Below are 26,747 nucleotides of genomic sequence, written 5' to 3'. Positions count from 1 at the left end.
GCTGCTGTGGATATGCATGATTTTTCACGCTCTAACTCATTAACAGATTGATTGTAATAATAATGTTTTAAGTGAATCTTTTCGATGCACTTTCTTTCATACATGTATTTGAAGGTACATTTAATCCATTTAACGCTTTAACATGAGTGTTGAGGTTTTTATAATATGTACTGCATTTCCACATGCGTCACACAAGTGTAAACGAGTTCAATAGGGCTTGGGCGTCCTGACATCATTATTTGGCGAGGCCGCCATGTTGATGGCCTCCTTTAATGCTACTCGGACTACTGCGCAGTGTTTAGACGTACTCCCTCTCAGCCCAGTGTCTTAATTTGATTAATTAAAAATCTATTTCAACCATGGTAAACCGTTGCTGTTTTGTGGGGTGTAATAGTGCAACACATAATCGCAATGGGGGAAAAATTAAAATGGATTAACTTTCCACTGCTTTTCTGCTTGGAGGCGCAATCACGGAGACCAAGTAAAATATAACATCTGAATATTAATTTATATAGCTAAAGTCAACATTGAACATTGAAAAAAGAGAAATTACCCTGGTTACTCATCCAAATTATGGGAAATTTTTAACATTCATCTTTCTGTTGCTATCACTCTGCTGACAGCAAAAAGGAAAATGAGAAGATGCTGAGCTAAGAGCTCTCAAAACCATGCTAAGCTTGTGCCAGGCTTCGGCCTTCATTCATTCATTCATCAAGATCCTCTGTTTAAACTGTTTTTATCATCAACTCATTTCAGCAGAGACCAACTGGAGCCCCAAAGTGCATCAGGACTCTTTTTCAAACAGGCGAGACGTGCAAGTATCAAACGTAGTCTTATTACTTGATACATTAACATAAGTCTCATATGCACCTTTTACAAAGTTGTGTTTGAACTAAGAAACTGACGTTTACTACTGGCTGTAGATCTGCTGAATATCAAATTTTATCAAAGCTTCATGTCTCTTCTCTTTACTGCTTAAGCTTTAACCCATCTTCCTATGCCAACTGTGTGTGTGTGTGTGTGTGTCTGTGTATTTTAGACTGAGTAGTATCCCTAAACCAGGAAATTAACATTCTTAGAACTGACAGACAATTGACACTAAGAGGTCTATTATATTTACAATTAATCTAGTTATGGTTGATTATTCCTATTTCCCTTTTGAACTGATTCGCTACAAACAGTCATGAAAATAATAATCAGACTAGGACAATCACAGACTGCTGACCATCTGAAGTCTTGTATCAAGCGAGATTGTATAAATACTTTGCTCGCAAAACTTTAACAAATAGTATCCTTAATTCCCAAACAATGAAACATTGTAATTGAAAGGAAAGTTGATGTGACGCAGTGTTTAACGTGCCTCTGTCCCAACTTTTTTGGAGTGTGTTTCAGCCATCAAAATCAAAAATTGTCTTTATTTACAAACTAAAATTAAGTTGGTCAGTGAAAACTGGATTTTTTTTCTTTGTACTTTAGTCAATTAAATAAAACCAGCCTCGCTCGTTCCCACATCCCTCGACCCCGCCCCACTCGTCACAGTGGTATTCAATGGATGTTTACATATTTGTGATACTGTTTTCAAAACTGATTTCATCTCCCCTTTTTTGTATGTTTTATCTTTCTCCTTTGTACTCATTTAAGGTACTTATGTCATTTGTAATGTAGTCTGACTTTTTTACATTTAGTTTAGTATGTTTTTGTTCACTGCTGTTATAAAACTAGTTTAAAAAAAAACAATATTGAGAAAAGTTACTACTGGCAGCTGAAGATATAGAGTGACATCTGATTTAAATGCATTTTATGTAAGCAGGTATATAAAGTTCCAGTAAACAGGTTCACTTTATATATTCAGATTATTTCAGAAAGTTCAAATGTGAATATAAAAAGGCTACATGAATTCATGGTTGGACACATTTTTTAATATTCTATTTCAGACAGACTGGAAAAAAAGCTTTGAGCCTGCATTCAGTGTAGAGAAAGAGAAGATTTAGGACATTGTAAAAGAATATACATTAGATTTGAATACTACAAGGCAGAAATAGCACAATGTTTGGAGAACATTCTTCATCTCTCTTACTTTTACCAACTGAACTACGTAAAAGAGGATTCAACAAATAAAAAAAACAAAAAAAAAAACGTATCTATTTATTAAACAAAATGACCATAGAGCAAATATCTTTGCTTGAAAATATAAGCTGGAAGTTTGCTTGGAAACATTTTGGCCCATTTCACATTAAGTCAATCATCTTGATAGGCCTGCATTTATTTCTGTTTGGTTCAAAGGCAGTAACCCACTGTGCTTTTGCAGTTCCCATTATTAAAGGCAGTCTTTGTATTTAATGTGACTTTATGATGCCACAACAAAAAAGTCCCTTCATAGGACAACAGTTGACATCTGTATCACTTGGATTCAGGCCAAGTTCTCGGCTCACATCCAGCACTTCCCTCACCTGTCGCTCCGATAAATCCCCCTTCCAGCGCAGCAGACCAGGTACATACTTCTCACTGCAAAACATTGAGAAGAAGACTTCACTGCACTGAAAACAACATCACACATTCTATGCTTGCTTACTCACACACAATGAACACAGCTACTTTTAAACAATAATTGTTGTTCTGGGTTTACCTCTCCTGCGGGAAATCTCTGAACAAAAAACAACAGGTAATCTTCAGTGCTTCAACATCACTGTAAAGCAAAACTTCACTGAGTCTCTGAAGCAGATCGTTCTGCTGGTCAGCACTGACATTCTGGAGGCAAAAATCACTTTAGTCAATCCATGAGCATTTTATTTGTGTAATGAATGAAAAAACACACTGTTGTCTAATGTCAAAAGTCAAGGACTAAAATGACTTGCCATAAACACCACAGTCATAGAGAGAGACAAGAGATGTAAGAGTAGCTGTGGACCAATATGAGCCTTAAACTATTAGATACCACACAACCGATTGTACTGTACGTGGAACAATTATGCTGAATATTTTTTATCATTATTTCCAAGGGTCAGTTGAATCAGGAAGTCAGCCCTTAAAAACAAGAGTTAGTTGGTGAAAAAAAAAAAAAAAAAAATTCACCAGTTCAGAGAAAGTGTCTTGAAAATATTGAACATCCTCTTTTATCTTTTCCTCAGCATTTCCCCAACGCTGCTCTAGGTTTCTGAAATTTGTCTTCATCAGGCATTTCAGGTACACTTTGGAAACACTGTCATAAGCTATTTTCACAATGACCTGTCAGGAATAAAATGATTTTTAGAGAGACAGAGGGTGAGATATGGAACTTGAATCTTTTTGCTTGGTTTTAAGGTCATAGACTGTACGTACCGTTTTGATCTCTGAAGCCGTCTCAGGCAAAGATGAACACTGCATTTGGATTGCCTCCATTAGGATATGAATATGCCTATTCCTTATGCTGAAATATCTTTTTAAATTGGCCTACAAATGAACAATTAAAGGGGAACAGTACTGTAAGTTTGATATAAAATGTGTTAAGAAATCCTTTATCCTTTATCAGTGACCCAGAGAGATGTGAATGGATGAATGAATTTTATGGATCTCACAATTCTGTGTACTCAAATGCTTTATTTAACTTTTCTCCTTAACAGATAATCATAGACACAGATGTAAAAAACATAATAATAATAAAAAGAAAAAGAATCAAAACATACCAGTGCTAAGCAGTTCATGATCTTCTGTACAATGGATGAAGCTTTATCTTCCAGTTTCTGTAGTATGCATATAGTGCTTGAGTCATGGTCACTGTTGTTAACATCTGGAGTGATTTGTGTAGCATAGCATCTATAGTTAAAATAAATTAATTAAATGGTTTTATGATTAAACTTTAGAAAAGGGGCAGTTAAGTTAACAGCTGCTTAAAAGTGCAAAAGAAAAAATCAAAAACTCAACAAATGTATTTTACTTAGCACATTTTTTAAAATAATATACTCACAAGATATAATAACTCTAGTTATAACAGTGATGTAGAAAAGCTATTTTAATTTACTTAAAGTTTCTGTCTTATGGTTGACGAAATATTTTAGTCAAATATGGGAAGCCAAGTATTAGCCACTTTATCTTAAAGGTGCGTGTCATTAAAATCTGACTTTTCCCAAGTTTTAGTGCTATGATCGGGTGTTCTGTGCATCTACCAACCCAGGAAAGGTTCTAAACAATGACAAAAGCGAATTTTGATGATAAAGAGGAGTGAAATGATGGAAGATCCACAGTTATTCAAACAACAAATAAATTATAGAGAGAAAGTTAGCTACTGTTTGGATGCTCTTGCTAACTGCTTCACACTTTACTTCGCGTTTATGTACTTTTCTAAAAATTTTCTAAGATCTTAACTGCAGCAGATCAGCACAGTGCTCAAACAACACATTTCTAGCATTAAAAACTAAAAACTTTTCTGTAATGGAATAATACTATGAAATAGTAGACTGTCTGCCACCTACTTTCAGCAGTTTACATTCAGAAGACGGGAAAACACAGCTGCCTACATTCAAACAGATGAGAAAAGAAAATGATTCTTCTGGAATATATTTGCTGCATGAACTGCCACATATTTCTACAAAGGATTGCTGCTCTTGAAACAAAGTTACTTGCTGGACTTCCAAAAACAGGTGGAACACAAAAAAGAGCATCATCACAGACCCCCATAGCATACAGCTGGTGAATCATGAGAATCTTAACAGTTTATACCAAGTGTAGAGGTACCAGCCAAAGCTGACCGACATGCAAATCGATGGCATAAACAGGAAGAGAGACCCAAAGGCACTCAAGACTTCAGATTGTCTCATATTGCTGCCGTAGCATCCTCTACCCCATATACGGCTATGACAATGCTTGCAAACAATGGTATTCTTCCAAACCTCTATACATCTTGAGAATTGATTTGAAGCTTTAATGTATGTGGGTGAGGAATCCCAAAATGTGATTGAATATTGATTGTACAAGCCAGCATCTAGCATTGCTACTAACAGGCAAAGGTTAAGTAAATGGTGGCATTCAGCTCAGAGAGTAGGCGAGTACAGAACTCTGATAGTGAAATCCTTAAGAAGGATTTCAGTGAACTGCTAAGAAGACTTAAAGTTCAGTTGTTCATCCATAGAACACTCCCAGCAAAGGAAACTAAGATGTTTTCACGGTCTCTTGGGCTAAATACATGGCTACAATGATCCTGCAATATAAAAGGTGTGAACTTCATTGACAACTTCAATCCTTTCTGGATCCAAATAAAATAGAGTCTCATTTTCAGCTCAATGACTCCCAACACATGTGGCAGAGACTAAGGACCATCTGTGCCTTTGTAACTAAAGCATCTGAAGAGGTGAGAGCAAATCTGTTAATGGCTGACAAGCTAAACTCTTTCTACAGCTTCTTTGAAAACAAGATAAGCAGCGCGTAGGAGCCCCACAGGGCTGTGTCCTGAGTCCCCTGCTCTACTGTCTCTACACACATGACTGTGTGTCTTTCAAGAACGAGACAATTGTTCGTTCATTATCTGGCTTGGCTCTGTGTTCATCTTCAGTTCTCTCTTCACAGCAGTTCAGTCAGTGTACTGTTTGAGTACATGAATTACTCCGGGATATTGGTTTGTTTTAACTCAGAGGGAGTGTCAGCCACATTAAAAAAAAAAGTAAATAGTGGATTAATGCTTATTGGAGACAAAAACCCTTTCAAACGATTCAGTTCGATTTGGTGAACTGGTTCAAGAAGATCCGGTTACATCGAGTGATTCGTTTGCAAATCGGATATCACTAAACTGCCGTGTTTTGAACTCGCTCACAACAGACCCGGAAGAGAAAAGAATGCTGAATAAAGTCATAGTTTTGACTATTTTTGGACCAACATTTATTTTTGATGCTTTAAAAAATTGTAACTGACCCTCTGATGTCATTGCATAGTTTCTTCCTATAGTGTACATGTCAAGTGTTCTTCTAGCTGTGAGGTGCCTACACTTGAAAAAGACCAGACTTCGGATTTCACTAAGAAAATATTTATTTTGACCAGTTGAACAGGTACCAATGTAACATGATCAGGATCGGGAGTAACAGGTGAAAAAATGATAGCCCTTCATGAACAAAAGTCCCAGTTCCTCACAGTGAATGCATTTGTGCCTCTGCCATCCTTCCTGTCCATCGCACCCCAGACAACTGACTGGTGTGCGTATTTTGAAACCACTGAATTGAACTGGGCACGAGCTTCTAATTTTCCCAATTCAATTCACCTGGTCGAGCTTGCACCAGAGCACGCATAATCGCGTGCGGGCTGCCGTACAGAGCGTGTGCAGGGGAGGCGGCATGCAAAGAAGGAAATGACGGGTACATATATATTGTATATTCTGTACTTACTGCTTATTGCACTTCTAGTTAGATGCTAACTGCATTTCGTTGCCCTGTACCTTACATGTGCAATGACAATAAAGTTGAATCTAATCAAATTTGCATTTAAAGAGACATACATGAAAACAGTATGTTCATGCTTCCACTCAAAATAGGCATTTTCAGAATAATATTATGATATGTGGATGAGGTCGTGAGCTGAAACTTCACAGATTCATTCTGGGGACACCTGGGACTTATATTGCATATTTTAAAATGTGGCATAATAGGTTTAATTTAATGTCCCCACAATTATACTGCCACTATATGATTAAATCAAACTATTCTTCATTTAGTGCAGATTTAACTATACACTGTTACAGTTTCTGAGACATATATTAATCGATCACTTAGTTAGTAAATACCTGAGTTCCATACAGGTGTTCATTATCCGAAACAGAAGCAGAGAGTTTTTCTCTGTGAACTTTAGTTTATTTAGACATTCATTCTCAGCATCCGCATACCTAAGAAAATATATTTATATTAGGAACAGGATTACAAACTTCACTGCTCCAACAACCATAAACTAAAAAGATCAAAACTGGAAACTCGTTAAATGAAAATTGTTTAAACTTTATGTAAAGGTGTAATATTAGATAATATGAGGAGAAACCTACTTCTGAACAAAACCATGCAGCTCCTCATTACAGAGTATTTGTATGGCATGCATTAAAGTCAGACCAACCTCTTGAGCATCTAAAATAGCATTATTTAGGAACTGTGAAAACAAAACATGAAACAGATTAGGAATATATCATATCCCATGTGATACCTTTTAACAAGAATATATAAAAATAAGCCTGGATTTTCTCTCTCTCTATCTCTCTCTCTCTCACACACACACACACAAACACACACTCTCTCTCTCTCTCTCTCTCTCTCTCTCTCTCTCTGTCTCTCTCTCTCTCTTTCTCTCTCTTAGAGCTACCTGAATGACATCTAAGTGAACGCAGATGAAAGTTTCTTCATCCATTGAGTCCTCATTATGTCCATGTTCCTTATCATAGGACAGGATGTTCTGTAGATACGTGGAGATATCGTTCTGTGACAGATAAAATGGGGCAGAGATACATGTTTTACACCTTGTTTTGGGTCCTTTAGTACATTACTGCAGTATGAATCATTGTAATGAGATTAAAATAGAAAGATAGATTACACTTCATTGACTGTAATATCTAGAGAAGCAACAGTAAATGGTAAAAATATTTTCATTACAGGGTAATGTTTATGGTTACTATTATAGGCCTACTTGATGATACTTAAATATTAACTCTTTCCCCACCAGTTTTTTTGAACAAAGTATTTTTGATAATTTCCACAAAAATGTCATGGCCCCCAGAACACTTTAAGTTACATATTATATATATATATATATGTATGTATGTATGTATGTATGTATGTACAGTATGTAATCTTTTTTTTTTTTTTTAACAAAAAAGCTGGGAGAATCGCATTTTTATCAAATGTTTGGCAGGGAAGCATCTCATGAATAATAGAAAATTCAGTGTTTGGCTGGGAAAGAGTTAATAACATTGAATAACATGAATAACATGAAATAGCAGTTAAGGATTGTGGCGAGTGGGGCGGGGCCGAGAGGCGTGGGAACGAGGAGTGAGGCCAGGTGTAGTGATTGGAGATGAGCTACACCTGCGCCCCACCGCCAGTATCGAGTCCCACGTAGGAGATGGAAGGATATAAAACTGGATCGACTATAGTGAAGGACGAGAGAGGACCAGGCCTGGGACGTTATTTTATGTGTTTGTTTTTATTTGTGCGCGTCAGTCGCCGTGAGGGGCTGACGCGCTGTTTTGTGTTTATTTTTGAATATTAAAATTATGTTTTGATTGTGCGCCGGTTCCCGCCTCCTTCTTCCCGATGATTAGGGAGTTTGTATCGTTACAGTGGTGCCGAAGCCCGGGAGAAGGAGGGACGCGCTGCTGAAGATCCCTCGCCGCTGTGGTGAATCCGCGGTGCCCTCGAGCAGGCGAGGTATGTGCCGCCAGGGACGCTCGAGGCGGTGGGCTGGAGCGGGTTGCCGGGGACGGGCGAGCTCGCTGCCGACCTCCCACGATATGGAGGGGCGGCTGCCGTCCGTGAGGGAGCGAAGGAGTCGGCGCCGTTCGCCAGGGGGCCGGAGCCTGCTGCCTCCGTGACGGAATCCGGAGGGGCAGGGAACGGGGGACTCCTGCCGCTGCCCAAAATCGGAGGAGCCGTCGCCGTCCACCGGGCGGCGGAGGAGTGTCGTGCCGTCCGCCGAGGGCCGTCCAGTGCCACCGCCGGGCACCGCGGAGGAGATCACCCAGCCGGTGGAGGGCCGAGCAGCAGTGCGTCTGGGAACCGGATTTTTTTTTTTCTCTCTCTCCCCTCTCTCGTCCCTGTCGCTCCTCCTTCCATCTCCTTTTCTCTCGCCTCGTCTGTCCTACCCCCAGGTTCCCGCAGGTCCCCGTGAGCGGTCCCCCCCGGAGGGAAGGGGGGGGGGGGGAGTAGAGTGCAGTCTCGAGGGTACCCCCCGGCCTGCGAGGGGCGATGGGGGTATGTGGCGAGTGGGGCGGGGCCGAGAGGCGTGGGAACGAGGAGTGAGGCCAGGTGTAGTGATTGGAGATGAGCTACACCTGCGCCCCACCGCCAGTATCGAGTCCCACGTAGGAGATGGAAGGATATAAAACTGGATCGACTATAGTGAAGGACGAGAGAGGACCAGGCCTGGGACGTTATTTTATGTGTTTGTTTTTATTTGTGCGCGTCAGTCGCCGTGAGGGGCTGACGCGCTGTTTTGTGTTTATTTTTGAATATTAAAATTATGTTTTGATTGTGCGCCGGTTCCCGCCTCCTTCTTCCCGATGATTAGGGAGTTTGTATCGTTACAAGGATATAAAGCAGCGTAGCGGGCTACTTTTGTTCAGCTAAAATAACTGAAAGTGAATGTCATCAGAAGCCTCACAAATTCAAGTTACACTCTTAAAAATAAAGGGGCTTCACGATGCCAGTAGAACCTTTTTGTCTAAATGGTTCCATAAACAACCTTTAACATCTGAAGAACCTTTTTATTTCACAAAAGGTTATTTGCAGCAAAAGAAGGTTCTTCAAATTATAAATAGGTAAGAAAGAGATGTTTTTGAAAGAGCCTTTGACTGAATGGTTCTTTATGAAACCAAAAATGGTTATTCTATGGCATCGCTCTGAGGAACCTTTTAAGCACCTTTATTTTTAAGAGTGTACAGCTTCCTCTTACATTAAAAATAAGGTGGATACTGTGAATTTTTACCTTAAGTACTTGCAGTAGTTTTTGTTCTGCTTTCGCAAAAACTCCCGTCAACAGCAGAGGATCATACAATGTCAGTTTTGGGTCTGGACTGAAACAGAATGAACACAGCACATATACTGTAGCCACACTACTGTTCAAGAGGCTAGTAAGATTTTCATAAAAATGAAAAAAGTTTCTTTTTTTATGAAAAAAGTCTCTATTGCTCACCAAGGCTGCACTTGTTTGACCAAAAATAAAACTGTTATGCCTATATTGTAAAACTTACTCCCGTCTTCAATGTCATGTGATCCTTCAGTAATTCTTCAAATATGATTTGTCAAAGAAATGTTTCTTATTCTTGTCATAGTTAATAAATGTTGCGCTGCATAATATTTTTTGATAAAACTGTGATTCTTTGATAAACAGAAAATTAGAAAGAACAGCATTTATAAATATATATACAGTAATTTTTTTTAAATATATCTTGTGTTGTATGTATACAAAAATTTTACTTACAACAAAGTTGCATACCTGAAGAACAAACATTTTCCCCACAGTAAAAGGCAGAAGATCTCTTTTACAGACAGATCTCTGTTTAGCAGCAGGTCCAGGTTGTTAAAAATGTGGCGGCTGTAGCAGTCCATCAGATGATCTAGCAGCCCAGCATCTTTCAGTGCAGGTGTTAATCGAAGCATCTCATCATATATTGTGCTCTGTGTTCTCTTTTGAAAGTCTTTTATTTGCTCTAATTGAGATGTTTGTGGTCCCTCTGCTGGCATCTTGGGAAAGTGATTTTCCACAAACTGATCTATTTCTTCAAGGTACTTATGGCGCCATTTTCGAGAAAAGTATTTTGGCATTGCTTCTGGGTTTAATTCATCATTCAGAATTGTTCTGAGAATATGAAGCCGTGTCTCCCCACTCACTTCAACACCTGAACAGGATGGCATCGCAGAGTCGACTGTGCTTTCCTGTTCTGCTGCTGATAGCATGTGCATGATTATTTTTTTTTTTTTCAAATCAAATGTGAATTTTTATTATTATTATTATTATTATTATAAGATTTCAATTATAAGCGCACATTTTTTATTTTATTTACTCACTTATTGAAACATAACGGTATCTCTTTACTCTAAGGTTTCATTTGATGTTAATGTTATCAAAGATTTATAAATATTGTATTGTTCATTGATAGTTCATGTTAGGTGATGCATTAACTAACATTAACGTTTACAAATGAGAACGTTACTGTAAAGTGTTTCCAAAATGACAAAGTATTGTCTTACCATCCGTGGTCTCTGTGTCATCCGTTGGCATGCCTTTCACTAGACGATACTGCTCATCTTTATTCCTGGCTGTTTTTTTCTTACTCCAAAACTTTAAGTTTTTAAATTTAAGCATTTTTTTAAGTGTAAAGATACTAAAAAGGACTTTTAGATTCTGCAATCAGTTTGATTTAGATCTATGAAAACGTCACCTGCTGTACAGGTGCACTATTGTAAATGTTCAAATTCAACCATGAAGCTAATATGCACAGGATATGTTTGTGGTCCATTTGAAGTATCGGAAACAGTTGCAGCAAGTTTAAGCAGTGTCTCATAAGAAATTACACATTTTACATGCACAGTGCTGTGAAAATGTATTTTCCGTATCCTTTTTTTTTTTTTTTTATGTCATACCACAGAGTTTTAGATTTTCAAGCAAAATGCACCGTAAAACAAAGGCAACATGAATAAAAACATACAGTTTTTATTTTATCGATGCAATAAAACTTAAAAAGAATAGAAGTTATCTATGAGAAAACTTATTGCCACCTATAGCAGCAATTTCTGCAATTAAATGTTTCAAATAATAGTGTCTTTCATAGCCGTGTGGTACTGGAATTTTGCCCCACTTTTCTATGCAGAACTAGTTAAGCCACATGGAAAGGTTTGAGTATGTACCTAACAAGTCAAAGGTTCAGAGTCAGGACTTTGACAAGGCCATGCCAAAACTTTAATTTAATTGTATTTTATTTATTATTATTATTATTATTATTATTATTATTATTATTATTACTGGAGCAGAGCTGGGGAGCTTACTCGTATGGTTTGGATCATTGTCTTGCTGCATTTTCCAGTTGCTTCATCTTACTGGATGTGTTAGTATTGTGTACGTAAAACAGATCAGCTTTCTTTTCATATTTAATTCATGGCTATTATATTGCATATAATGCAGAATTGACAATGTGGCTTAATACAGCATGAAATGTCCACATTTCCATGAATAGTTCACCCGAAAAATTCACATTCTGTCATTTACTCGCCCATGTAGAGTAACAAACCTCTTTTAAACAGGGTGCTGGGGTCCACTGGGGGCTCAGCAAGCTTCCAGGGTGGTTAAATCTTAAAATGGTTAAGATTTCGTAATATTATCAAAATCGTAAAATGCTAAAATAATAATACATTACTAAAGATGTGCAACATTAAACTCTGGGGTTAAAAAGGCTGAGAACCAGAGAGTGTTCTAAAGAGACATATAGTCAGATGAATCCAAATTAGGAAAAAAAAAAACTGTAGTTAGTAACATAATCCATTACTTTTGCACATTTTAGATAATCAGACTTGTTTTTTACTAGTACTTTTTGATTACTTTTAGATTACTTTTGACCTAACTCATTCATCACATTGATTCCAATGGGAGATTCTTGTATGATATTGATATAAAAATATAAATAGCAAGAAAATATATTCCATTCATTGAATTAAACAACATAAGGTGCATTAAATCCACACAGGAGGAGACCTTTACAATAGTCCATGCTGCTAGTGATAAAGGCATGAACAAAGTTCTCCAAGTATTGACTGGAAACAAAACATCAAATTCTTACAATTATAATGTAAAATAAAAACAAATAAATAAATTTAAAAGAACATCAATTAAATAAACCCTTACTAAAAATGTAATGTTTTATTTGTTTAGCTGCATGTCATGTGACCATTAACCAAAGCCATGAACTGTGCATGTTCTCAAATATAAGTAAATGCATTTTGCACCTTCTAACTGGCAATTGACAAATCTGTGTAATATAGCTACGCATAAACCCCATCTTTTTAATATGACTGACTTTGTATTTAACATGAATTTAATAAAAACATTGTACGCTACTAATTATAACACTTTAATTGTACAGAAAGAGAGCAATAAAAAATGTATATTATCAAAGAGCATGGCTTCAGCCAGAGTTCAAGCACTCTCAAAAACTCCCATTATAACCACTGAAGCAGTTTACACTGTAAAATATATTACATCATACGCACATCTGCACTTAGTTTTTTCTGATGAGAGAATTCACCAGATATCCGAATTCAGTAAGCGAGCACAGGTAGTGAACAAAACACTGCTGTTTTTGGTTTGTGGCTAGAAGGGATACAGCTAAATTCAGAAGTTTGTGTTGTATTAATGTCTACACCTACCCCTTACAGTAATGCAAAAACAGTATTTAGTGTGACAAAAATTACAAGATATTGATGTGCGCATGCCCAGAATAGTTTTAGCCGTATCCCTTCTAGCCTTAACCCTTTTCAGCGATTGACTCATCGTAACACCTCTGACTGGCCACTGCATTGATAAGTTGCATTCCGGGAGGAGCGGTATTTCTGATGCTATCTGGATCTGGTCTAGTGCCCTGGGTATGTGCCCGCCCGGTATATGCCCATGCATTGACCTGTCCCTGGTTGATGGAATTCTAAAACAATTCTTAAATCTGAAATTATTTTTGTTAACTGAGAGTTCAAATGCACTGCCACCTGACTAATATAAGGTTAAGATTAAGACTATATTATGTAATTCCTTGACATAGTCATGTCTAACATGTCTGGTGTCTCTGGTCTGGTAATGTCTGGTTGTAATTGTTGTTATAAGTAAATGGTGTGCATGTGTGATCAATCAAAAAGTGTTTTAGCTTAATATAACAGCTTTAAAAATATTTTGGATAGTTCAGCTTTGATTGGAGGGTGGAGTGGATGTGGAGGACATGTTCTGGTGAATTATGAGGCAGGCAATCAAAAGAGAATGGGAATGGGAAAACACCACACAAAAGTTTGGGAGTGGTAAGAGCAGTTTTATTAAAAGTCTTTCAGGATTTCTATTTTTTTCCTCATGACTTTTTCCCCACATGTTATAAATGAATGTTGAAAGTCATGATTCTTAGACTGGCGGTGTCTTAAATGTATTTTAACTCTGCATGTATTTGCTCCTATTGTAGAGGCTGTAATAAGAAATGTATGCTAATAATTTCTTGTTAAGAGAGTGAATCGGTTAGATTGTGTGTGAATTTTATTTTGTAACTTATATATTTTTTTCTTTTTCTGGACATCTGTACATATAAGTTGTATTGCAGTACATTTGTCTGTTGTTTGTGGGTTTCAGTATTTCCATATTTTAGAATGCATTATTGCTTAAGTTTAGTTTAACAGTTTCATTTGGTTTCTCTTCGGTGTGGGGTGGGGGGGGGGGGGTTGTGAGTTTATTTAAACGGTAGGCTATTTTAAAAATAAACATTTAACAGATAAAATAAAAATGAATAATTAAACATATGTTATTGCTACTGTGTAATTATGCAATCTCAATACAAAAGTAACAGCAGTCTGATTACGAGTATTTTAAAATGTAATTTAATCTAATTACAAGTAAAGTTTTTGGAATCTGAATCCAGATGTAAGTTACTACCCAGTGATACTTTACAATAAGGTTTAATTTGTTAAGAGTAGTTAACTACATTAGCTAACAATGACAAATATTTCTTAACATCTCTAAAGCACATATTAATCTTAGTAAATGTTGATTCCACTAAATACTACACTCTAAAAATGGCTGGGTTAAAAATAACCCAATTGGCAACCCAGCACTGGGTAAATATTGGACAGAACACATGCTGGGTTAAAGTAACCCAGCATGCTGGTTTACACATTTTAACCCAGCATGCTGGGTTATTGAGAAAACCCAAGATAGAGTCATTTTTACCATTTGTGGGTTTGCATTTTTATGATTCTGGGTTATTCTTGCTGGGTTATTCTCATAATTTCACTTTTGCTTAACAAAGCAATCATGGATTAATAAATAATGAAGAATACAGGTTATTTAGACTGTTAAAAAATATTTTTAATGCCATCTGACATTCAAAAATTTGTACCAATGACAAACAACATGGAATTTTCCCTTTTTTTGTTTCCAGCAAATGCAAAATAAATAAATAAAAATCACAGAAATACAGTTGCAATAAATAAGAAAATTATTTCTGAATGACCTGTGTCTAGCTGTTTAACTATTACATTTTGAGATTTTTAGCTATTTAAATACACAGTGAAATGACATTGACAATTAACATTCTTTAAATTTAAATGTAAAATCATTTAAAGATGTCCTTAAATTTATATCAAGTATATAAAGACTCCTACGTAGGTAGATGTGCACTACTTAGGGTAGTTCAACATATAGTTCACCCAAAAATGAAAATTCTGTCATTTATTACTCAACTTCATGTCGTTACAAACCCGTAAGCCCTTCGTTCATCTTCAGAACACAAGTTAAGATATTTTCGTTGATATTCCAGAGCTTTCAGACCAGGGTGAATAATTAGTGACAATTTTCATTTTTGGGTGAACTATTGTCAAACACTTAAGCTCTGAAGCAAAGATCTACACCTGAGAGCAGTGTACTCCGTTATAGAGCCTGTCTATGGAAGGACAATTTTCAAAAGGAATTGCTAATCATATTTTCAATTGCGTTTTCCACATGTGACAAATTGTGACAATCCAAACACAATTGCAAATCTTGAACAAAAACACTTTTTCAAAAACACTGAACAAAAATTACGGTTTCAGTTTTCATGAATGCACAGTGACTGCCAAATTTCAAATGGAAAAGCAAAGTCCGTTTGTAGCTGTATTTTCCATGTATTATGAGTAATAAGCCTGTCATATTGATCAAATACTGCATCATAGCAGCTTTACAGTATTAAATAGGAAAATAGTGTGTAATAATGCAAAGGGACAAAAGTAAACACTCAGTTTTCAGTTAAAATCAATTCGTCATTGATTCAGTGATGTATCGTCCCTCTGTGCAATCAAGTGGATGATATCGCTTGATATTAATTGTCCCCAACTAAAGAAAAACAAGGAACCAAAACTCCATCGGTGACAGAATGGAGAAAAAAACCTTGGGAGAAACCAGGCTCTGTTGGGGGTCAGTTCTCCTCTGACCAGACGAAACCAGTAGTTCAATTCCAGGCTGCAGCAAAGTCAGATTGTGCAGAAGAATCATCTGTTTCCTGTGGTCTTGTCCTGGTGTCCTCTGAGACAAGGTCTTTACAGGGGATCTGTATCTGGGGCTCTAGTTGTCCTGGTCTCCGCTGTCTTTCAGGGATGTAGAGGTCCTTTCTAGATAATGATCTCCATCTGGTCTGGATACGTACTGGATACGGGTGGCTACGGTGACCTTGGAATAAGAGAGAAACAGACTAATGTTAGCATAGATGCAACATAAGAACAAGTACATGAGGTTTTATGAATTACCATGTCTGTTTTTTCACTGTGTTGCACGTTACCTGCCAAAACTCAAATGGAATCTTTAGCATCTGAATTTCCAATGCCTCACATTGAAAACTGTCAATTTTTGTCAGAGGTGGGACCATACTATGGAGAGTGTTTGTATTGGGAGGTGACGTCACTCAAAGACAACTGTGCAAAATGCTTTGAACAATGGAGGTTAAGGCACTACTAAAGGCAGCTGCCGCTCCGAGAGATGTGTGATAAAGAACAGACAGTGCAACCCGGATCTCCTTATATTCTTGGCACCTTACACAATAAATAATTCTGTCATTTTTACCCCAAATGCAGCTACTATCCCCTGCTAACCGTTAGAGCCACATGGTACTATTGGTCAATATTCACCATTAACCAAATGCTTTTCACCTGAGGTATAAAATATAGGGTAAGATGCAGCTAGGTAAATACGAGTAGAACTGCAATGTTGTTTGCTGACGTGCATCAGAGTGCAAACAGTGAGAGATTTGGGGTAAAAACTACAAAATATCTCCCAATACAAACACGCCCCATAGTATAGTCCCACCCTTGACACAAATTGACAGCTTTCTGTGTAAGGCATCTGAAATACAAATGCTTTTCAATTGAGTTTGGACTATTTCACAATGTATATGTCCACATGTGGAAAAACACAATTAAATATACAATTTGCAATTCCTTTTGAAAATAGTGCAGAATATCCTTACCTGTCCATTGATTATGATCAATGCCTGAGAAATCTGCTGTCATTTTTAAATCGCCACGACAATTGGATGGGGTTTTGTGGACTCTGCTCGGTTAAGGAATTCCATGTTTGTTCCAACCTTTAAAATAAAGTTTAAAAAAAAGAAAAAATACAAATTGTTTTAATAACAGTGATTCAGTTCAATTAACTGTGAAGTTAATCATGAAATCGACCCATCATGATTATGAGTTAAATTCAGCTATGAGTTGGTCTACAGAAGCAGAATTTGCTCTAGTGATTGGCTGAAAGGTGTGCTTTCAAACTGTCTAATCAATGGGATGTTCCAGTCGTTATAAATCACAGTTTTATGTTAATATGCTGGCTATATCAAACACACACAGTCACTGGCACAGATAAGGGAGATCACACTCACACAGACATTTCTATGACAAGTCACGTAGGTAAAACAGTCCATATATAAAAACTTATAGATGTACCAAAGTGATAAGGACAAGTCAAAAACACGATCTGGAAAATTAATATATGATGTTTACGCTCATAAATTAGGTACATTCTGGTGCAGCTTTAACTATAGCACGAAATAAAAATATATGTGCGTTTAAGTTACGTGAGGGTTAACGTTAGTTGATTATCACAGACAAACAATTATGTAAAATGTATAATAAACACGAACTTACCGTTAGACGCCTCAATAAGACTGCACTCGACGAGTTTTTCTCTCACAAATGTATCCATGCGCTTTTCTGACAGGAAAAAAACACATTTTGAATTATAATTTGTATGTAAAAAGACTTTATAAACCACAAAAGCATCAAATCACTTCACTAACGCGGCCAGCGTCACTCGCTGTGCGTGCGCGCACTTTGAAATGCCCTGAGACGTCGATTCTTTTCCGGGAATCACTTTGTTCGAGAATTACTGAACCGGTTTACTTGAACTGGGTCGTCGGTTCTTTTAGACCTGCGGTCCGACTATATTGTACGTAATTTGTATGATTTAAATGTCGATATGGACAACTGCAGGCGTTTACATTAGAGCAGAAAGTCGTATTCACTTTTTGAACTCATTTGACTCACTTAAATATCAAATTCGCTTTTCAGTGTCAGAAACTACTTTTTCCTCTATTTTCACAGGTATTCGCATATTTCAGCCATCAGTCACTGTCTGAAACTTAATAAAACTTTATTAATCTGTCGTCTCAGATACCTTAACACGATTATGCGAGTCGCGTAACGTAGGTTGGCCGTTTGAGGTAAACAGTTCATCATTTAACGTAAATAATGTTGGCCTGTAGACGTTTAACAGTATTGTTGCTGCAAAAAAAGTTATAATTCTGCCAATTTAAAATAATTATTATTGAAAACATTAAATAAACTTACCTTAAAACAGTTGAAAGCCGTGGCTTTGTCCCGTTGTTCTTCCAAAGTGACAGTTGGGGAGCGATTTAAACATCTTCAAGGCGCGTTAAATAACCCAGCGCTGGCCTGAAACAACCCAGCGACGCAACCCAGCAGGTTTAACCCAACACCTGGTAAACTGAAACTACCCAAAAGTGTTTAAAAAGAAATTAAATAACCCAACAAAATGACCCAACAGACTCAACCCAGCATTTTGGGTTAAAAAATAACCCAGCCGTTTTTAGAGTGTAGGCTACATTGTTATTTAATAGGCCTGAGCTGACACTAACAATGAAAATCTGTATTTTATTAACTAACGTTAACAAAATAAATAAATACTGTAACAAAGTATTGCTTATTGTTAGTTAATGCATTAAATAGTTAACAATTAAGTAGAACCTTAATATTAGCATTACAGACATATGACACCAGTCATACTTTAAGGTGCTTTCTCATCTTTTTGTGAATTTAATTTTCATGAGGTGACAACATTAATTCTCACTTTACCTCAACAGTAATAAACAAAAAAGATTTTGTGATGACTATTTGTGTCACACACAGTAACCTAAATGTTATTTTCTTATTATTTTTGTTTAACTTTAACTCCCTGTATTACTTTTACTCAGAATTCTCTTTTAGTGGACATTGCATTTTGTTAGATGCCAAAAGTATGTTAACTTACGTAACAGACACAGATAACTCTATTGTACAGTATGAGTTGCTTTAGTAGAACGTAAACTGAAATTAATAGTGATTATGTGGTACTCCGTGATGATTGACGTTGAAAGGAGCGAGTCAACGTTAAGAAATTGAATACATGTATAATTTCAGCCAATGAATGGCCGCGGTGGGCGGGACTACGAGGCTTCCACTTGAGATACACGCCCACCATCAGCGCTCATTACTCATTCTGCCTTTGCGTGGAGCAAAGAAGGCTCTGGAAAGGTAAGACGTGACCTGAAGTAATATAAAACACTTTCTGATAGCAAATTAACACGTCTTAGATCATATCTGTAGTGTTTGGGTCAAGCAGATGCCAAAGCAATCGTTTGGAACCGTCTGTTTTCTTATGACGGCGAACTGGAGAGTATCATAGTAACGTAAGCTTGTTGCCAAGTTACATTTGACAAATCTGCGTCTGTTTTTCTACTCCAGCTCTTCTCCGGAGATCTGATATCCCTCGACTGATCGGCTGCATCGCTCAGCACTCCCAGGTCTTATCTTTCTTTTCCGTTGTGTCGTGTTACATCTCTGGATCACGACCCAACATCATCTCCAGGCTCTCCGCTGTCAACCCTTCACTGCGTCAGTGGACGACTAGCGTTGTGTTTATGTCTTTATTTCACGGAAACGGTGAGTATCCGATCGGTCATTATGCATAAACTGGTTTGTCAGTGTCTGTTACACATCTGTATATGCGTCTTGAGTACCCAAGTCTCGGAAACGAGTGCTTTCGGAGGCTTTTATTACTAGCTAATGGGTGAGAACTAGCTTGACGGAGGGGAACAAAATGGCGTCGCGGCGCTTTTGCGCACTCCGCCGCGCGCTGACCGTGACGCACTCTGCACCAGCGCGACGATCACAGGTTCACCAATCTGAGGTTTGTTAAAGCGAGTGTACTATGTCTACTTGGGCTGTGTTTTAATCATCTAGTGTAATTAACGTGCTGTCGTTGGTATTCGATGTAAAACTAGCGGAGCGGGTTGAGCTCAAACGGGTGAGTTAACCATATGTTTATCGACCTTGGGTGCAACCAGAGACAGTTTGGAGCAACACGGGTGACTCGATATTGCGCTGTAGTTTACGTACATATAATTTCTAAACCGATATTAAAGCACCTGTGCGGTGACGTTGTTTCTGACAGTTTACAATTCCCTTAAAGTAAACAACTGCTTTGATATACTTTCAGTTCGACCAGCCAACAAACACGCGCTTAATACTACATGATTGTGACCTTACGTTTGGTTTTGGAAAGATCGTCTGTCACGTAACTCACGGCTGAAAATCTATTCCTCACCACGTGTTCGGTTGGCTTGAGTCACCTGCTGACGCAGTCGATGACGTGCGTAACTAGGCTCTTGGTCAAGGCCTTGGCTACATGATTGGTTTTATTTTTTAATTCACTACCAAACGTTTGTTTGCGTTTAATAGTAACGTTAGATGTTGCATTTTTTTTTTAAATCCTACATATAATGTGGATACAAACCAGTGCCATAACCACCTTAGACCTAAAAATGGACACACATCATTGGTTTGGTCCTCCAGGATGTATGGTTACAGTCTTGATATAATGCTGTTGTACTACATATCAGCACAACTGTGATTTGACTATAGATGCAAATTGGCCAGTTAGTTTGTATATGTCTTCTACCAAAAAAAACATTTATAGAATCCAAATGTCACCAAGTGGAACGCCAATAGATGATCAGATTACGAGGAACTGTGTAAGACCGTGTATTTCACTTTGCTTTTCAGAGCTGTTGCGCAGCTGTTGGAACGCGAGCGGGGGAAACCTAGTCCACGAGAGAGGAGTCTGCAGCCTCTGTGGCAAGACCTTTTTCATGTCAGAGACCGAGCACACTTGCAGTTGTTTATGTCATCCCCTCTTCTCCAGACAGAAGATACCCAAAAAATCCCATTCAAGGTCTTTTTATCTTGCTGATAGTGATAGCTCAGATCACTCAAAATGTCTGTCAATGTCAACCGCAATGTGTCCGACCAGTTCTACCGCTACAAGATGCCCCGTTTGATTGCCAAGGTACTAGAGACACTGTTTTTGGTCTAAATGCTACATGTAAACAAACAAAAAATCATTAGTTATTTCTGCACATAAGTGTTCTCTTACTGCTGTGTGTAAGCAGTAAGAAAACTATCTGATAACAGAGTTGGAGAAAATAGAAAAATAAAAAAGTTTTCCCACTGTCAATTACAGGTGGAAGGCAAAGGGAATGGAATCAAGACGGTCATTGTCAACATGGTTGATGTGGCAAAGGCACTGAATAGGCCTCCAACCTGTAAGTTTGGGTTTATAATTGGTTCTATCACAACTGTTATTCTTTCAGTAGTGTTTTATTACGGTACAGTAATGTATGTGTTCTTCCCTTTGCTGTTTCCTCAGATCCGACTAAGTTTTTTGGCTGTGAGTTGGGGGCGCAGACTCAGTTTGATGCAAAGAATGACCGCTACATCGTAAACGGATCCCATGAAGCCAACAAACTGCAGGACATGCTGGACGGATTCATCCGCAAGTTTGTGCTGTGCTCCGAGTGTGACAACCCTGAAACTGACCTGGTAAACAGACAATCAGCGTTGCTTGCTGAATAAACTCATGGTTAAAAATTAAAGATCCTGTTTGCGGTCGGTCCAATAACGTTAAGAGAACCTTCTGAGGGTATTTCAACCTTTTTTGTTTTGTTTTTTGATGCAAGTACAAGGTCAGTTGGGATGTTTAGTACAATCGATTTTGTCCTTCGCCCTCTATGACGCCCACATACATGATGACAAAATAGCCAAGGTTGTGAAAGCATTGGTCTTCTATAGTGCTATTTTAATATTATTTTTAATTATTTCGGTTTTCTTTAGCTTTATTATTATTATTTTAGTTTTAGTAATTGTACTTGAACATAATTTTTAGTTAGTGCCAAAGCAACAACTTAAATTATTACAAGATGTTCCCTAAAAAACGTATTTTGCCATTACACTGATTTTTAGTATTAATCTTACAATACCAAAACTGGTTCTAGTGCTCACAGCCTCACAATTCAGTGCAAAGTCTTTAAATACCTGTTGTTGTTGTTGTTTTTTTGGTTTGTAACCTTTGGCTATTCAACTGTTGTTTCAGTTTCAGAAATGTTCCTCATAGTATCTGTTGTTCAGTTAGTGTTTTTGTCTTTCAGCATGTTAACCCAAAGAAGCAGACCATCGGAAGCTCTTGCAAGGCTTGTGGTAATCGGGGAATGCTGGACACTCGGCACAAACTGTGCACATTCATCCTCAAAAACCCACCTGGTGAGTTGTGTTCTGCTGTGGACTGTTAAAATGCATGAACTACTTATTCACTATATTTGGCATTAGATTCATGCCTCCTGCTTGTTGGAAATAGATATAGTACTACTTGGATTGTACATTTCTAATGTTAGAATTGCATACAAGCTTTATAACCCCCATTAAGTGTAGACCTGTTTGAAATGCAGAGCCTGATAGTACTTGTATGAAAGAGAAGAAGGAGAAAGAGAAGAAAAACAAAAAGAAGGATAAGGAGAATGGCTCGGGAAGTGGTGAGGCTGGGGACCATAATGACATCGATGCACCAGATGCTGTGGTAAGAAATACCTATGAATAACTATACATGTATTATTGATACAATTTGTAACGAGTATGTTGATGTGTAGGATGGTGAGGAAGACGATGATGACTGGGCAGAGGAAACCACAGAGGAGGCCCAGCGTCGTCGTATGGAGGAGATAAGTAACCATGCTAAAAACTTGACCCTCAGCGAAGACCTGGAGAAAACCCTGGAGGAGAGGGTCAACATCTTCTACAACTTTGTCAAAGTAAATAATGTCACTGTTATCGGTTTCCAATGTGAAATCAGTTTATAAAAACATCTTCGTATATGGAGTACACTACCGTTCAAAAGTTTGGGGTTGGTCAAAAGAAGTTTCTGTACTCAACAAGGCAGCATGCATTTGATCAAATATTTTCAGAAGTTATTAACCCAGTCTTCAGTATCACATGATCATGCAGAAAATCAATTTTATATGATGATTTGCTGCTTAAGAAATATTTATCCATGTTGAAAACCGTGGAGAAGCTGGTGCATTATTTGTTTTTACACATTTTGATGAATAGAAACCTTCAAAAGGACATTTTATGTGAAAATCTTTTGTTAAATGGTCTTTGTCATCTTTGATCAGTTAATTACATCAAAAAGTGTTGCTTTCTTTAAAATGAATAAATACAATTATTGACCTCGAAATTTTGAATGGTAGTTTACCTTTTGTACCTGTGTAGGAGGTTTAAATTAACATGTAATTATAAATAACCAAAGGGTCTATCAGTGCCACTAGAATTCAAACAACCGAAGAGAATCTCTGATTTTTTTTTTTCTCTTATCAGCAAAAGAAAGAGACTGGAGCAATAGACTGCGCTGATAAGGAGATCCTGGCTGAAGCAGACAGGCTGGATGTGAGAGCCATGGGGCCACTTATCTTGAGCGAGCTGCTTTTTGATGAGAACATCAGAGACCAGATCAAGAAATACAAACGTCACTTCCTGCGGGTATATTAAAAAAATTCTAATTTTGAAATGTGATGGACCGACCCACACAGGATCTGCATGTACAGGACCATTTGACACATTCTGCTGATTGGTACTCTCAGCTCTATTTAAAACATTTTACACCCAGAATTTGACAGATTTTGCCCCAAAATCGGGATTCAAAATACAAAGTTTCCATCTGGGCCTAGTGATAGATGAGTATTTATAGCCGGACACAGAGATTTGCTGGCAAGCTATGATGCTAGTGTAAAGACTCGCTAAATATAGTCTCGGCTATAAATAGCACTTATAAATGAGCAGCTTTGAGATCTACCACTTTTCATCCATTGCTTAGATAATGAAGTCGAATCCATTTAAGTGATCTACTGTTTCTGTGAAAGATAACAAATAAAGTGCTTTTCATTCATTATTCAAAGTGCCGAATCCTCCTTTTCCTGTAGTTCTGCCACAACGATAAGAAAGCTCAGAAGTATCTGCTGGGAGGTTTTGAGTGTCTGGTGAAGCTTCATCAAAGTCAGCTGCTGCCACGAGTCCCCGTCATTCTCAAAGACTTCTATGATGCTGACCTGCTGGAGGAGGATGTTATTCTCATGTGGGCAGAGAAGGTACATCCTACTCATCATTTGGATTAATAGAGCATTTTATATCATCGGGGTCATGAACTATGAACTACAAACCATGAAAAATATATTTTTCCTTTGTTTCAAGGTATCCAAGAAGTATGTTTCCAAGGAACTGGCCAAGGAGATCCATGCCAAGGCAGCTCCCTTTGTCAAATGGCTGAAAGAGGCAGAGGAGGAGAGCGAGGGGAGTGATGCAGAGGAGGAGGAAGATGAAAATGTTGAGGTAATATTTTTTTTTATTTATTATTTTACACATATAAAGTTAGAAAAGCTATATATAATACAACCGTTTTTATTTTTAATATTGCATGTACCAACTGTAAATCTTACAGATTAATGTTGTGGTTAATTAGAGAAGCAGCATTATATTTTAACCGTCAGCAGGACCCCTGGGACTGTAATTAGTCTAATTACCGTAGTCTTCTCTGGGCTTGAATTAGAGCGTGTTTTTGAGAGACTGATTCTTCATCATTCTCATCTGTTTTTTGGTCTTTAGGTTGTGTACTCCTCCTCTGCCCGAGAGCTGAAAATGGAGACCGTTCAGCCTGAGAAAGCAGAAGAGGATGATGACCTTGATATAGATGCCATTTAAAGAAATGATGAGCTGAAACAGCAGCTGTCATCTTGGAACCTTGCTACTTCCTGTTCCTCTTGATGAAATGGATCACAGTGGCCTCCTGTTTAGCCCCAGTCTTGTTTTGTCCCAGTTTATCCTTCGTTATATTTCATTTACAAGAAAGGTTTTAATATAGCTCTTTTCATTGACTTGCTGCTGATGTATTAAGAACTTTTGAGCTTTATTGTCCGTATTGACCAATTTTGTTGTATTGTGAGCATGACTTTGATTCATGGGAATGCTGCGCATCTGATTTTTGTTTTTCTTGAAATCATTTAATAAAGGTTTTTGCTGTACATTACATTGATTCTGTTTTCTTAACTAAACAAGATTGTAACTTGAGTCTGTGTAACAAAAAATATGAAATAAACTGGAATAACAGTGAACTATGATACAATTCTCTCCATTTTGGCGTCACTTGAGTTCATCAATAATTGTTCTTCAGAGGTGGCAGCTATTACAGAAAGACCTTGTTGTTTCAACTACATGACTTCTCACCAAATCCTTGCCCTCCGAAAACATGTGCTTACTCCTACTGTAAAAAAAAGCATTTCTGACATGGACTTGGGATCAGGGTGGTCTAGGTGGGTTTTCTTTTTATGTCAAGCAGTAGGGCATTTATTCAAAAAAGTTGGCATCTTTTGGAAAATCACTTATTGTTGACTGTAAAGCCTAAAATGGGCACTAGATGGCACACACACACCAGTACATAACATGAATCATCTGAAAACTGACATTTTGCTGTAAATCAGTGGTTCTCAGATTTTTCTGACTCTAAAGTCCACCATTGTATGAGCCTGTCTGTGTTTGATGATGATGACTTTTGACATTTAATTAAAATGGAACATGTTTTGAGATTTAGAAAGTAAAGTCTACAATAAGGATGACTAGAATTTTGGTATTACAGAGGAAAGGAATTTAATATAATTTTACCAAAAGGCATGACATCATTTAATAGCATTCCTACTCTTATATTTCATATGCAGCATGCTGTACATGATGTACAAACCCGATTCCAAAAAAGCTGGGACACTACAAATTGTGAATAAAAACAGAATGCAATGGGGAAGTTTCAAATTTCAATATTTTATTCAGAATACAACATAGATGGGAAGATGAGAAAATGTATAATTTTAAGGGAAACATAAGTCGATTTTACATTTCATGTCATCAACACATCTCAAAAAAGTTGGGACAAGACCATGTTTACCACTGTGTGGCATCCCCTCCTCTTCTTATAACAGTCTGCAAACGTCTGGGGACTGAGGAGAAAAGTTGCTCAAGTTTATGAATACAAATGTTGTCCCATTCTTGTCTAATACAGGCTTCTAGTTGCTCAACTTTGTTAGGTCTTTGTCGCATCTTCCTCTTTATGATGCAGCAAATGTTTTCTATGGGTGAAAGATCTGGACTACAGGCTGGCCATTTCAGGACCTGGATCCTTCTTCTACGCAGCCATGATGTTGTAATTGATGCAGTATATAGTCTGGCATTGTCATGCTGGAGAATGCAAGGTCTTCCCTGAAAGAGACGACGTCTGGATGGGAGCAAATGTTGTTCTAGAACTTGGATATACCTTTCAGCATTGATGGTGCCTTTCTAGATGTGTAAGCATGCCCATGCCACAAGCACTCATGCAACCCCATACCATCAGAGATGCAGGCTTCTGAACTGAGCGCTGCTCAACTTGGGGTGTTCTTGTCCTCTTAATCTGGATGACATGGCGTCCAAGTTTTCCAAAAAGAACTTCTGATTTGTGAATTTTGAGAATTTTGATTTGCCTGACCACAGAACACTTTTCCACTTTGCCACAGTCCATTTTAAATAAGCCTTGGCCCAGAGAAAACGCCTACTGGATCATGTTTAGATATGGCTTCTTTTTTTAACTATAGAGTTTTAGCCGGCAACAGCGAATGGCATGGTGGATTGTGTTCACCGACA

At 37.7% G+C, this 26,747-nt stretch overlaps 2 protein-coding genes and 1 long non-coding RNA gene across 5 annotated transcripts; 1 reads left to right on the top strand and 2 right to left on the bottom strand.

The window, feature by feature from the left end:
- Window positions 1–1,897: 1,897 nt before the first annotated feature.
- On the bottom strand, window positions 1,898–11,145 carry LOC127970483 (uncharacterized). The gene is made up of 11 exons (XM_052573077.1): window positions 10,908–11,145; window positions 10,153–10,603; window positions 9,643–9,730; window positions 7,306–7,419; window positions 6,995–7,095; window positions 6,743–6,841; window positions 3,663–3,792; window positions 3,319–3,429; window positions 3,073–3,225; window positions 2,627–2,748; window positions 1,898–2,505 (listed from the first exon to the last, which is right to left on the bottom strand). Exons 1-11 carry the CDS (start codon window positions 11,020–11,022, stop codon window positions 2,337–2,339), a joined length of 1,653 nt encoding a protein of 550 aa, XP_052429037.1. The 5' UTR covers window positions 11,023–11,145; the 3' UTR covers window positions 1,898–2,336.
- Window positions 11,146–14,738: 3,593 nt separating this feature from the next.
- Window positions 14,739–18,231, bottom strand: LOC127970577 (uncharacterized). Its single transcript, XR_008156630.1, has 3 exons — window positions 17,568–18,231; window positions 16,892–17,008; window positions 14,739–16,098 (listed from the first exon to the last, which is right to left on the bottom strand). It is a non-coding gene; the product is annotated as an uncharacterized LOC127970577 (long non-coding RNA).
- An 887-nt stretch (window positions 18,232–19,118) lies between these two features.
- On the top strand, window positions 19,119–25,105 carry LOC127970574 (eukaryotic translation initiation factor 5). Of its 3 annotated transcripts, XM_052573206.1 has the most exons (12): window positions 19,119–19,232; window positions 19,443–19,640; window positions 20,763–21,045; window positions 21,220–21,301; window positions 21,406–21,578; window positions 22,184–22,295; window positions 22,481–22,608; window positions 22,679–22,840; window positions 23,406–23,567; window positions 24,008–24,172; window positions 24,276–24,413; window positions 24,687–25,105. In XM_052573206.1, the coding sequence occupies exons 3-12, from the start codon at window positions 20,974–20,976 to the stop codon at window positions 24,780–24,782; spliced, it is 1,290 nt and encodes a 429-aa protein (XP_052429166.1). In that variant the 5' UTR covers window positions 19,119–19,232; window positions 19,443–19,640; window positions 20,763–20,973; the 3' UTR covers window positions 24,783–25,105. The 3 variants fall into 3 exon arrangements, with proteins under 3 accessions (XP_052429166.1, XP_052429167.1, XP_052429165.1); XM_052573207.1 differs by lacking the exons at window positions 19,119–19,232; window positions 19,443–19,640 and adding an exon at window positions 19,760–19,887; XM_052573205.1 differs by lacking the exons at window positions 19,119–19,232; window positions 19,443–19,640 and adding an exon at window positions 19,860–20,004.
- Window positions 25,106–26,747: the final 1,642 nt, after the last annotated feature.

Source organism: Carassius gibelio, chromosome B13 (assembly GCF_023724105.1).
Source record: "Carassius gibelio isolate Cgi1373 ecotype wild population from Czech Republic chromosome B13, carGib1.2-hapl.c, whole genome shotgun sequence".
NCBI classification, from domain to species: Eukaryota; Metazoa; Chordata; class Actinopteri; order Cypriniformes; family Cyprinidae; genus Carassius; species Carassius gibelio.
The sequence above is the reverse complement of the archived record's forward strand: the minus strand, read 5'-3'. Positions and strand labels throughout refer to the sequence as shown.